The 14,632-nt window shown below is 34.5% G+C and overlaps 1 protein-coding gene across 5 annotated transcripts in view; it reads right to left on the bottom strand.

The window, feature by feature from the left end:
• The window catches only part of LOC128988883 (kinesin-like protein KIF13A), a 186,735-nt gene that overhangs the window by 69,459 nt on the left and 102,644 nt on the right, over positions 1–14,632 (bottom strand). For all 5 annotated transcript variants that reach the window (XM_054410628.1, XM_054410629.1, XM_054410632.1 and 2 more), the window contains one exon: positions 2,104–2,267. In XM_054410628.1, coding sequence (XP_054266603.1) covers positions 2,104–2,267 — 164 coding nt within the window. The remainder of the gene's footprint in view (positions 1–2,103; positions 2,268–14,632) is intronic.

Genomic DNA, 14,632 nt, shown 5'->3' with positions numbered 1-14,632 from the left:
GTATTAAAAGCAAAGAAGCATATTAAAAGCATACATGTGTGTGTGTGTGTGTGTGTGTCCGTTAGCGTGATAACTCAAGCAAAAATGATCCGATTTTGATGAAATTTGGTATGAACATGTAAATCTACATTTACTCGAACAAAATCGCAAACCAGGATGATTGGACTATGGGAATGGGGGTTTATGGGGGGTTTTATGGTGTAAAAATAGGGTTTTCCCATTTTTTACTCTAAAAACACCAAATTTCACAATTTCTTTCCAAACCATTTTGTAGAACTTAAAAAAAAAACACAATTTAGTATATTGAAGCGTTATTGTGTGCCTAATGAAAACGGAGAAAATTCCAAAAATTGTAAATTTAAAAATCCACGTTATTCTTATGGAGAATAAGTCAACTGTTGTAGTTTGCTTGTTTATGAACATATTTTTAGATCATATCTGGAAAACACATTAATTTCTTACTAATCTATTTACATTTTACAATGAAAAACACTTTTTTACCCTCCCTGTTGCAGCAAACCTAAGTACTCGTTTAACTAATTCTATTTAAATAGGGAATAAATGCAATATTTTCTACTGTAAATCCAATCAGGCAGATGGAAATTTGCTTAGTCTGCAGGTTTGCTGCGGTGGGGGTATTGTATAAATAGGCCAGTAATCATCCATTAACACTGACTGTGGGCATAATCCTGACGAAATTCCCTTACTCCCTTGGGGTCATCTTGATTTGTTACTCACATTTGGGCCCATCTCTTTAAACAGATCTTTATGATTTTGGCAAAAGAAGCAATGTTTCAAACATTATCCAGTGATCACGCTAATGTTTAAATAGGAAAAATACAAGGCGAATTACAATAGAAAAAACGTAGCGTGTTAAACGCACACAACTGATCTATTATGAAACTAGCACACTGGTGAAACTGTTATATAAAAACTGCACTAGCCTATATTGGTAACATTCTATTTTCAGCAGCTAACATGCAACAGTGGTGAGTGTTTTTCATTCATCGCATGACAAATGGACGTTGTAGCAGACTGGTGAAAATCAATATCATCATGGAAACCTAACGCGGTGTTGTAAAACACTATAGTTACAAAGCGGTGTTGTAAAACACTATAGTTACAATAATATAACATTAACATACGGTATAGTTAGAGGTATAAAAAAATTATGAGCCCCATTTGATGGATGCTTTCACAGGTTGAGAGATAGGGTATGGGATGAAGAAAAAACTAAATACTAAAACACTAAAAGGTAACATGATAGTTGATTGTGTTAGCGCTTTCCAACAGAGAAACAACCAATTATAAATAATTTGTGCCAAAAACAAGATGCGAAAAATTCAAGTTGTTTCTGAGATATTTGAGGATAAATATTTATGAATAATGGGCATTCTAGATGGATCGATGAACCAGACCAAGATTTTAACAGAACCAATGTCTTCATTGAATATTTTTAATACTGTTGCGGTAATTTTTTTCTTTTAAACATCCCAAGAAAACGATTTCCTTAAAAGCTTAAATTCTCTTCGTCTCTGATGCAAGAACCACAATAAAACTTAACCCTTTGTATTTATTGTACTTTTGGTAAGATTATTGGTGCTTGCTCAATTAACTACCTTTGTTAATTAAATATTTTACTGACCAAGTTAAAAACAAAGAACTAGATGAGTAAGGATGGGAAAGAACTAACAAGTATCCAACACTAAAACAAACTGTACTTTAATTTCTCTTCAAGTTGTTTTGTTCTTTCTTTATTAGTCCCTGCATTTAAATAGTATGTTATTTGTTTATTTTAAGTAGCAGTTTGATGTGAGAAATATGGTAAACCAGTTTGTACTGAGAAACGTTGACTGATTCCAGACTTTGCTAGTTTGAGATAACTTTCTTGTACCACCTGCTTGTCTATGTGACCTGATATAATATTTTTAAGGCCCTGAAGGAGAATATGATTATTGCTTGATAGGAGCCCAAAATTTTGGTCCTTCCCTACATAGATGAGTCAGAGCAGAACAGAAAATGTTGTATATACATTAAGGGGCAGTTAAGGTATAACAATCCAATGTATTACAACAACTATGCAATACTTAGTGCTGAGCTCACCTGTCTGGCCGTAGGCGAATATACAGGCATTGTAACCCTGGAAGGCATTGTCCAGGATGTCCCGACCCAGACAGTCAAACACTGTCTCCTGGCTGGCGAACTGTGGTACTCCAGGCTCTGCTGAGTTGAAGCAGTGGTCAAACGCAAACGTCTTGGGCTCCGACCTACAACAAACAGTATTGTTACAGATAGTGCTGAAACGCTTAACCTATTAGTAAAATATCCAGGTAATGATACATCATTTTAATCCAGAAGGTAGGCTTCCAGTGGGCTAATAGTAATAGTAGAATGTTGACTCTTGGCTGTCTGGAAATTACAGGGAAGCAGAAATGGCTAAAATACTGTCCTAAGTTATGGATGCATTAGGCAACAATTATACTAAGCTACCCTGAAAATCAAGATCCAAATATTTTATTTCTTTCCCTAATAATAAATTGTGGTACCTGGGATTTAACTCAATTTATTACAGTATTTTCAAACTGTTCATTGCATTCAATTTTGCAACACGTCGAACATTAGATTTTTACATTATACGTACAAACAGATTACACCTTATGCTTTAGGGAACGGACCCTTTATTTTCTACCAGTAATATATACCAATGATATGTATTTCAATACCAAGGTCACTCTATGATGCTATCATAACATTTTTCCTGCACCCTCGTATGTAATCCCTATTCAAGAGGAAGTATAATTGCTTAAATATTTATTTAAATTACTAGTGTACTCAGAATCTTAGGTTCAACTATAATGGTTTATAACATACAGGGTGATTGATATAAGTGTGCCAGCCATTTTATTCGAAAACTATAAGATATATAAAAAAAAAAGTTAAATGGTAAGTGCCTTGGATTTTTTATATAAAAAATTCTAGTAAAGTCAAAAATATTATTTTAGCCACCATTTTTCCAATATGGCCGCCAACTTTGATTTTTCTCATAGAACACCCTGTATTTTATGATGTATTCTGGTAAAAAATGTAATTTTAAGACGATTTTATTCTTGTGTTTTTTTTCATAAACCTAACCGTTTCAAAGATAATAATGGTTAAAGTTTTGAAATTTCTGCATGAGAAAGAGGAGTTTCAATAAAGGCCTAAGCAAGCATGCAAGCTGGTTTGTTCGAAAACCATTCAAAATTTCACAACTTAAACCATTATTATCTTTGCAACGGTTAGGTTTATGAAAAAAATCGCAAGAGTAAAATTGTCTTAAAATTACATTTTCTACCAGAATACATAATAAAATACAGTGTGTTCCATAAGAAAAATCTAAGTTAGCGGCCATATTGGAAAAATGGCGGCTAAAATAATTTTTCGAGTTTACTACAATGTTTTAAATAAAAAGTCCAAGGCACTTACCATTTAACTTGTTTTGATATCTCTTATGGTTTTCGAATAAAACGGCTGGCACACTTATATCAATCACCCTGTATAAAACCGTGCCGATACTTGTTAACACTTTATATAACAAATAAGCCATAAACCAATACAATAAAAGTGTTCAGTAGGTAGATATTAAAGTTTTAACATTTGAAAACCATCGACATTATCAAAATTAAAGATTGAATCTCGAAGCCACGTAGACAACCACCAGTTACCTATACATGGTAAAAAGCAATATTATTTTACCTAATGACACAGTCATTGACACCACCAATGCATTTCCCAAACTACACAGCACGGCACGGGCGTGACGCGGGTATAGTCTATAGCTGACTGGAAGGCGTCTACAGTTGTGAGGAGACGGTAACACGGCGAGCCTGACACAGATCCTAGCGTGCAACCAACAACTAACTACTGTATCCAACACTGACTCTGAATACAAGATTGGAAACTGTCATTCATTGTGCCATTTTAAACAAACAAGGGAATCTGCACCAAACAATTTAACCATTACAACTGACATTAAACCAGTACTTCCAACAAAAAAGGAAGTAATTTAATTTATCACAAACTAGATACATAGATAATAATAAGTCAACAAAAATATGAACAAATTATAAATTAGTGTTTGAATCATAGTGGTTGTTGTAGTTCTGGACGAAATGATACGTAAATTAACTTTCTGAGGTCTAATAACTATTTACGAAAATAATCAAAACAAAACACTATTACGTAATTTACGACCGTTGTTTATTTACATCATTTAAATATATTTGCGAAATCCTTATTGAGAACTTTCAAAACAATTGTATTAGATGCTAAATTTCAATATGAATCAATGAAACAAATTGGTCAGGCCTACTACATATTAATAACAGTAATGCACCCTAACCCCAATTTATAATTGGCTAATTGGCTTGGATACAATTGTAAAAAAAAATAATAATAACCATGAGAAACAAAAAGTTTAATGTCAAATAGTTTTAAGGACAAAAAAAATTATAATATCCAAAACATTATTTTTTTTATATTCTACAAATCACGTAGAATAAAAAAATAAATAAATAGAAATAAGTATTTACATTTTATCTATCTATCTATCTATCTATCTATACTATTATAAAAAAGAGGTGGTTGCTGTATGTATGGGAAAAGTAAACGCGAAAAATACTGGTCGGATTGGGCTGAAATTTGGCATGATGATAGCTCACATTCCCGATTAACATATAGGCATATTCTTATTTCAAAAATCCTTTCGGGCTCCGCCCCAGTGGCTCTGGAGTTTCCCATCCCATGTTAACCTTATGAGAAATGAAATTATTGAATCTTAACAGCTGTTTCAATTAAACAAGTTGGTTCTGTTCTGTGATGTTCAATAGCATTAAAGTTACAAGGATTACCAACAGGGTGCAGCACTAGCACTATTATTTCTTTTACATTTATGACAACAGCTAATTTGCAACCAAAAGGTGGGTGAGCGTAGCGAACGAACTTCAACCTGGAGGCGAGTGAGCGTAGCGAACGAGCTAACCTGAATGCAAGTGAGCGTAGCGAACGAGCTAACCTGAAGGAAAGTGAGCGCAGCGAACGAGCTCCAACCTAAAGGTGAGTGAGCGTAGCGAACGAGCTAACCTGAAGGCAAGTGAGCGCAGCGAACGAGCTCCAACCTAAAGGTGAGTTAGTGTAGCGAACGAGCTCCAACCTAAAGGTGAGTGAGCGTAGCGAACGAGCTCCAACCTAAAGGTGAGTGAGCGTAGCGAACAAACTTCAACCAGGACGTGATTGAGCCATGCGAACGAGATAATCTTGAAAATTAAGAAGTTAAACGGGGCAAAGCCCGCGGGTTACAGCTAGTTGACAATATCAATTCCTATGTGGCGTCAACTTAGCCATATCTGTGATGCCTTTGGTCTATACTTATTTAATATTTATTATGTAACAGCTGTTGCTAGTTTTGTTAAACATTTAGTTTTTGACTATGTTATGATTCAGTACACTTCTTTATTCGTTTGTAAATAAATCATAATCAAATATTCGTTCATATAGTGGTGAGATTAATTCATACAGATTAAACATCGCTATTTGATAATGTTCGAGATCAATAATAATAAGAGAACCCACAGATACCACAAAATCGTAGTAGGGAAATGGATGTTCATATTTTACTGCAAGTCTGCAGTACTGTGGTTAACCTTTTTCACCACTAACCACTGCAGCACAACACTAAATAACTTCCCCTTTGGGCCATAGACTCTAAGGCTTAGAAAAATGTTTTATTTTACACCTTGACTTTCACGTTTATAGCTTTCAAATTGCTTAAAGTGGCTTAAATAGCCATTATTAGAAAATTGTAGCTAATGTGTTTTAACGCTTGTGTTACTAAAATAATAATTGAATTTTCTTTCTTTTTTGAAATTAAAATCTAACAATACCTTAATTATGGAAATCGGGCTGTGAATAACCAACTCAATATTTCGAACTTTATGTTAACCTTTAAACTGTAAAATGTGAAAATCTAGTAAGTATGAGTATTGTAGTTTTTTGTTGGATGTTTATTCCTTGTTGAAAAGAAGCCGAAATAGGACCAAGCTGTTACGGGATACATTGTATATAATAGGAGACTGTGACTGTAGATACACCATAAAAAGAAAACTATTATTAACTTACAGTTAAATGTTATTCTTAGTTTGTTGGCTACTCATCACTAAATTAAAATTATACACAGTTTACTAAAAAAATTTGAAAGTATATTTCGAGTTTTTTTCCCAGAAAAAAGTTTTTTTTTAAGACTCGAAATATACCTCCACGTTTTTTTAGTATACTGTGTATAATTTTAATTTAGTGATGAGTAGCCAACAAACTAAGAAAGACATTGATAACACATCACGTAAAAACAACCGGAATGAATTACAGTTAAATTTGACTTCCATATAAATACAACAAATCAACTATCATATCAAACCACACAAGTGAATTAAGAATACAAAACTATACATTGTATTTTATTCAAACCACCCTGACACATCAGGGTGTGTATTATAAAGGCGAGTGAAAGACAAGTGTTATGATAATCAGCTGGTTCTTTAGTCAATACCATCCTTTAAAGGATCAATTGTCAAGGACAGTTGGATTCAGTCCCTTGATCAAAAAGCATATAAATATATTGACCGTGTATATATTGACTTTCCATTCTGATTCCTTGGCGAGCACTGCATCCTACTGATTTTAGGTTTGTAGCTGAAGAAAGTGTTAGATATTCACGCTATGCTTCATTGACTTTGCGTATGCCTCATCATAGGACTGCAGTTTACGACGGGGCGTTTGTTGTGACCGCTTGCCGACTTTGGAATGACCTCCCCTTAGCCATCAAATCCCTTGATAACCGTTCCCGGTTTGTGGCAGCGCTAAAAAATATGTATTTTGAACGTATGGCCATGGTTGGTTTGTCCTAGGGGCTTGTACGCTGGTTGGTCACTGACAGATGTGCTTGGTGTGTGTGTGTGTGTGAGTGAGAGAGAGAGAGAGAGAGAGAGAGAGAGAGAGAGAGAGAGAGAGAGAGAGAGAGAGAGAGAGAGAGAGAGAGAGAGAGAGAGAGAGGGAGACAGGAAGATTATTTTTGTACAGTTTAAAATGTAAGTTATTTTCTTTTGTTAATGTTTCTGTATCCATGATTTAGATTTTGTCTTTGTTGTATATTAATGTAATTGTTAAAATATATGTGTTATATTTATGACAGGTTAAGTGTAAGAAAGGGCCATTTGGCCCTAACTTTTGCCTGTATAAATAAATAATATTTCATTTCATTTCATTTCATCCTACCTAATTGATGTGAAACTATTTGTGATTGAGTTGCAATTATATTTCCATTTACTATGTGCATCAAAGCGGGCCGTTCACTGTCTTCCATATGATGCCGTTATACCTCTCAGCCTGTCCGTTTCCTCTGGGGTTGTAGGGCGTTGTACGACTGGATGCGATTCCACAGGAGTTAAGAAATTGTTGAACCTCTTGGGACAGGAAAGAGGTTCCTCTATCGGAGTGAACATAACAAGGCATTCCAAAAAGATAAAAGAGACTTTGTAAGTGTTTGATTACTGTCGATGAAGCCATGTCAGCACGAGGAAAAGCGAACGGGAATCGAGAAAATTCATCTACAACAGTTAGTATGTACTTGTTTCTTGTTGAAGATGGCAAAGGGCCCTTGAAGTCAATATTCAGTCTTTCAAAAGGTGCTGTTGCTTTGATTAATTGCCCTTGAAACTTACAGAATCTTGGTTTCAACTCGGCACACACTGTGCAAGATGAAGTCACCTTCCTAATATCGTCAAGTGAAAATGGGAGATTTTTTGTTCTAACCCAGTGATGGAGTCTCGTGACACCTGGATGACACAGTGAATTGTGAATGTCTTTGAGACTAAGGCTTCCTGTAACAGAACAAACACGAGAGAGAGTATCGGCAGTTGAGTTCTCTACACCCGGTCTGTAAACTATATTGTATTTGTAACACAAAAGTTCCATGCGCCATCTTTGGATTTTTTCATTTTTTATTTTTCCAGAGGCCTTGTTGTCAAACATGTAAGCGACCGACTTTTGGTCTGTGATTAACTGAAAAACCCTTCCTACAAGATAATATCTCCAGTGCTTTAATGACTCCACAATTGCTTGAGCTTCTTTTTCTACTATGGGATGTTTCCGTTCGGTTGGTGTCAAACTTTTGGAGAAAAAGGCAACGGGTCTTCCCTTCTGAGATAGAGTCGCGCTCAGGGCGTGGTCAGAGGCATCTGTTTCCACAGTGAAAGGAAGGCAAAATATTATGACAATCAGGCATGTTTAATAAAATCGTTTGTAAAAATTTAAACATGCAGATGAAAGATGGTTTGCTGAAGTGGGGGTCTCGTCCTACACGCTGACCTTCAAACTAAACCAAAATATAAAGCTTGACCAAACTAAAAAGCTCTATATAAATTTCAACCTCAATACCAAGAACAACAAACTTGCCTATTAACAAGAGTACAACAAAATCAACCACACTCAACAACTGATAGGCATAGACAGTCAAAACTACTGATTTATGTGCGGACAAAACCAGCCCGTCCCGCACAAGTGTAAACGCGTACATAAGAACCCATGATCTAAAAACTATTCATGCGGTTTCGACCCGCATTGGAAGTTTAGGTTCGTGCGGGTGATTTTTCAACCCGGACAGAGGTTTAGGTCTGTCCGGGTCAACCCGCACTGGTGTGAAAGCTCCCGTAAACAGCTTCGTCCGGTGCGGGACCACCCGCACAAACCTAAACTTCCAATGCGGGACGAAACCGCATGACTCGTTTTTATATCATAACAACAATAACACACCACAACACTGTCAATGGACTGTTACGTACGTACAAGTAGGAGCGGATCAAATCTATTATCTTATATCCCTCTTTTCTGCTACCTGTCACAAGCAAGTTCAATAGATTCGTATCACTAAGCTACTCATGTAAAATGTGAGTGGTAAATAAATGAATTAGTTTCAGGCCAAGGTTATGCGATTTTGATCGATAATGCCGATGGAATTATCGACCAATAGTTTTCAATTGATTTGAGTAATTCGCATTGTAAAATGCATGACTGTTTGATGAAATGTAGATATTTAAAATATTGATAATGTCGCCAATTTCTCAAGCTGTGATGGTTGAATGAAGGCTGCTTGAGTGAAGGCATGTGTTGTGAGAATAAGAAAATTGTTGACTTTACTTGTCTACCCAAAATAATTAAAACGTCTGTTAACACCACTGAAACTGCAATAATGGTTACTAATATGATTTACATCAAATCAGCAGTTTAATATATGTTGTTTTATTGTTATGAACAGTCAATTTGTTTAGTTTTTAATCATAGACAGCTATTTATTATGTAGGCTAGATTCTGTTTCATAGGTTACCTCTGATGTTACTTTTTACTCTGTTATCGTATGTTTACTTTATTTCTTGACATTTCTTTAGCAATGATTATGGAATTACCCGGAGTCGTCAGCAATTTCGAAAGATGTTATCGTTATAAACAGTTAACGATTTAAAGGCTTGTTTGGTAATTTATCGTCAAAATTTGGACTTGTTATTTATTTTGTTTTGTTATTTTCGGCATGATATTCGTAAAATAGTACTATATTCTTATTTACTACATATATGGGGTTTCTCTTGCAATCTTGTTTGGTGCAGGTGTATCGTTATGAATCGGTTTATAACATGGACATAAATAACTATACAAATGATACAAGTAACAAACGGGGTAAAAAGTTAAGATTTGATACAGCACTACATTCCAGGTAGTAAATTAAATCTACCCCAGTAGCGTCGTTGGTGATTTCAACATGCATTTACGACCAACATAAAGTTGAATACTATTGATCAGATGGATCATCACTCTACACACAGTCTGGGTTTGCTTGTAAATGAGATTGCTGGAAAACACAACTGCAACCCAGCAATTTGGACGTCGTAACTCCAGTATCTTGGGGAATAGTAGTTTACGCAACGATTGCGTTAAGTTAGTCTTTACGACACGAGTAGAAAATTTCTAAAAATTTCTAAAAACTTCTACGAGTGTCGTAAAGACTATTAACGTGAGTTGCGTACACTACTTTACCTACGACAGTTTTTTAATTACTAACAATCTGGTTTTTAATTACTAAAAATCACTACTCATTACTTCTTAGAGAGGTTATGTTTTCGTTTATTGTCAGTGCCAATGAAAGGAAAGTGATGCAACGACTTATTGTATAATCAGCTGATTTCCTGCAAGCTGATTAGTTGACGTTCGAAGCATTACAATTTTAATTATTTTCTCTCAATACTTGAACCTCATTGGTCCGTTACCTGTGTTGATATGAGAAAAACTATGCTGATATGAAATGAAACTATGCTGATATGATATGAAACTATGCTGATATGAAAGTAAACAGCTGTTAAGTGAAACTTTTCAATTCTAAGAACTAAACTGAAATGGCTACTTTAAAAAACGGTCGTAGGTAAACGTTTCTTCCTTATTTCAATATTGCAACAATTACGTAACTAATACTTTTTTCAATGATTAATCTCCTACCTTATTATTTTTTATTTTATTAATTAGTAAAAACCCTTTTACCATCGCTTTCAGTAACTTACCTTTGTGAAATCTGATGAAATGTAAATGTAAATAAATACCTTACCACGAGAAAAATAGCTTAAGATAATAGAAGAAAATTAGTAAACATCTGAAATAATATACAACCTATACAAGGTCGTTGAATGCGTTATCGACATGCAATTTTGTTTTAGAGACTTCACTGGCTGCATATTGAAAATTATGTCAATAATCGGTTACTCAATACCAGCCAAAGTCTCGTTTTATGAAAGTGCGGTATTTGAATAAAATTATTGTTGTATTGCAAAAGAGCATTATAATAATGGGGTTGGTAAAGGAATCTATAGCCCGGGTTCGTTTCTATCGAGCATCGACCAGTGTTGGACAACTTAAATACCCATCAAGCGGTTATAAAATTACGGACCCTATCTTATCAATATTATTGTGCGAATATCCATTGAGGATTTTCAATGGGAATACAAATTCCATTATTTTGAAATAATATAGTTAGATATCACCATAGACAAATAGGCCTAACATAAACAAATTAACCGTTAGGGTGATCAAGTAATAATGACTACAAATGGCTAGCAAAAATTAAAATTAATTATTAAAAAATCGTGATTTATATAATCTCCTTGTTATTTACTATACAATGCAAAGAGTAAAAATACTTCTCACAGTCATCTCATCCGTGTGTCATATCAAGTTAATCCTAAATAACCACAAAAATCATCGGAATCAATTGAAATGGATATTATTTTCCAAATTCGTCACTGTATTAGCTCAAGCCTCTCCATTTCTTTCTGGCCCATGCAAAAACAATAAATATAATGGAACTTCAAAAAATGACAAAGTAAATGCAATTATTTTCTAAATAATACCGAAGTCTTGACAGTTGGGTCGATCAAGGTTACAATATCCGGTTACGCCTATCGATAATATCAAACGAACGGCAACCTTCCACACAATTTTTTAACTTCAATGAATATTTCAGTAAGGAACAGGGGAGGGAATATATTTAACCTCAAGTATAAAATGTTGCCAACACAATTGATCAATAACAAAATTACAAATTGGGACGTTCGAGACGAATTTCACAAGGTTTCAATTAAAACAGCAATGTTTTGTGAAAACTTGCTTTATTTGTTAAAACATAACCCCTAAAAACTATAAAAATGATAAATAATAGGTCTAATTGTGTATCATGTTGACGATTGGACGGACTATTTTTGCCAACACAATTGACGTGTAAAAAATTTAAAATGCAATATTACAAAATTCCAAATTCCAAATGGTAAATAGTTCAAATATTTTAAAAATTCCTCGATTGAAAATGTTCGTCTAAAGTAGGAAATTAGGACTACGAGAATTAGTAAGTAGCACGACTGAGATGGTAATCAAAACTTGCCAGGATCTCGAGTTTATAGTTGCTAACTGTGATTACGCTAGGTAATTAGACCAGTTCTTGTTACAAATATGGAAGGAAGGGAAGAAGTGTTAAAACTACATTAGGTAAAGATGAGGAACTAGAAAACATTTTAAACTAATTAAAAATAAAATAAATTATTTAAGTACAAGTATATATATTAAACTTGCCAAAATCCGGTCACCAAATATGAAATATTATTCTGATACACGGATACTGTACCGTATTAATTAATCAGTTTTCATTTTATAAACACAAGATTTTAATTTTTTTTTATTTTATACGGGGATTAAAATAGTAGGTGTTAACATTGACAACAGGGGCTAAGTACCACAACCATTGTTGCTATTTTTGAAAAGAGGTGATTCATTTCTACCCTAACTTATCTAAAAGGACATTTGAGTCAAACTGGACGAGATCACAAATCGAATCAAAGTAATATAACCAGTTGTTTTAGACTGACTCGTAAAATTAAAAAATATATAAATAGGATAAGGCACCTAAAACAGATCCAGTAAATAATTAGAGCAATAATATACATGAAAGTCTCAATTTTACCGAATGTGTTAGAAGCATAATTTAAAAAAAACTTGTTTGACGAATGAACACATTTGGATAAGAATAGAAAAATATTTGTAAAAGGTTAATTTGTTTAAATGCTGTTATATTTCCCCTAACTAAGCTCAGTCGACGACCGTTTTTTTTTAAGTAGCCGTTTCAGTACAGTTCTTAGAATTGAAAAGTATCTCATAACAGCATTGTTTACTTTCTTAACAGCATAGTTTTACTCATAACAACACGGGTAACGGACCAATGAGGTTCAAGGATTGAGAGAGGAGAAGCAACATTGTAATGATTCGAAATTCAACTAATCAGCTGTTCAGGCAAATTTAATTGTTGATTGGTGCAATTAGTATTTGATACAATGTTTCGTTGCATCACTGTCAGTGGCAATAAGAGGTTATAAACAAACACATAACCCCTCTTAGAAGTTATGAGTAGTGATTTTTAGTAATTAAAACACCGTCGTGGGTAAAGTAGTGTTGCGTAAACTACTACTAACACTAACCACAAATGATTTGTCAGCCAACTCAGAGAAGGAGATACGGGTTGTGTCAATAGGTCCCATTCCACACGCTGGGTCACGTTTGGTTCTGAAGGAATCAATAAATGATCCACCAAACCACCTTTCAATACCGTCTATATCAAAACGAAAATCGCCTTTGGCACGCCCAGGCCCCTAATTTATAAAATGTTACAGTCTAGAATAAGCCTTGGATGAAAGGTTTGGGTTAGGGAAATATTTTTGTGCGATAAATCAATCAAAAGGTAAAGTAATGGATATTATTGAAAGATTTAGGTAAGTGTATAACTGATAGTAAAAATCTTAAGTGTTAGAGAAAGGAAAAATGAATAATAACTATCAGAGGTCTCCATTAGGTGCGTGGAGGAAGGTTGCAACCACATTTAAAAACAACTTTCCTTAAAATCTTATCAAAACTTTTTCCTAGTAATCTTATTTTGTAGTCAATATAATGATCAGTATAGTTACTACGTTAACAATGTTTGGCATATTTAAAAACTGGTCCATATCGTCGGGGTGTCAACTTGAATGCTTAACCATGCATTAAGCACAATCCTAATACATTTGTCATCCTTATTCATCAGGTAAAGACAATTTCAATGTTATTTCCGTCGGATTTAGGTTTCTAGTTATCTTACCAATATTGTAAAAATATTTAAACCAAATAAAGAGGTATATTCATAACTTATAACCGATTACTTGTAATAAAATATTATGTCCAGAGGAGAAGAATAACGTAAAACCTATAATAAAATAACAGAAACCCCTTTAGAATACATTAACGTACTGAAACATTACTAACATGAAATATTATAAATAAAAGGATTCAGATTTCACAATTTTCACAGTTAACATTTATTGTAAAACTACCTCATTCTTTACCAGGACCGTTATTGAATATTTACCTCAAATGTATTGCTTATTAACCTTTCTCATAATGATCACAGTAGGATATATTACAAATCTTAATGAAGGGGAGATGAGGCAGCTTTATCCAGGCCGAGATTAACCCCAAACCTAGGACAATATACAGGAACGGGGATATAAACACAGCCGTTGTGTCAGTGTGGTTCCCTGAGGCACCCTGTGTGAGACCTGTATAACCACTATAACCAGGACAACGATCTTAAACTGGATAACGAGCACATCTAGTAAAAAGCTGTGAGTTTACTACTCATGTGAACAACATTTATATAGGACCTTTAAGGAAAATTAGTTGTATACAACGCTGTAATAGTAGTTTACGCAACGATTGCGTTAAGTTAAAAATTCGATTTGAGTAGAAAATTTAAGGCACGAGCCTTGGCGAGTGCCTTAAAAACTTCTACGAGTGTCGTAAAGACTATTAACGCGAGTTGCGTACACTACTTTACCTACGACAGTTTTTTAAGTAAATCTGGTTTTTAATTACTAACAATCATTAAGCCCCGCGCGCACTACGCCGTCACGGCCGTCACGGACGTCACGGCCGGCCTTTTCCAAAAGTCGTTCCCATGTAATGTAATGGAGGTGCGCGCACTGGG

This window comes from Macrosteles quadrilineatus, unplaced genomic scaffold (assembly GCF_028750875.1).
Source record: "Macrosteles quadrilineatus isolate MER2022 unplaced genomic scaffold, UCM_ALF_1.0 Scaffold_3__2_contigs__length_128488019, whole genome shotgun sequence".
NCBI lineage: Eukaryota > Metazoa > Arthropoda > Insecta > Hemiptera > Cicadellidae > Macrosteles > Macrosteles quadrilineatus.
The sequence above is the reverse complement of the archived record's forward strand: the minus strand, read 5'-3'. Positions and strand labels throughout refer to the sequence as shown.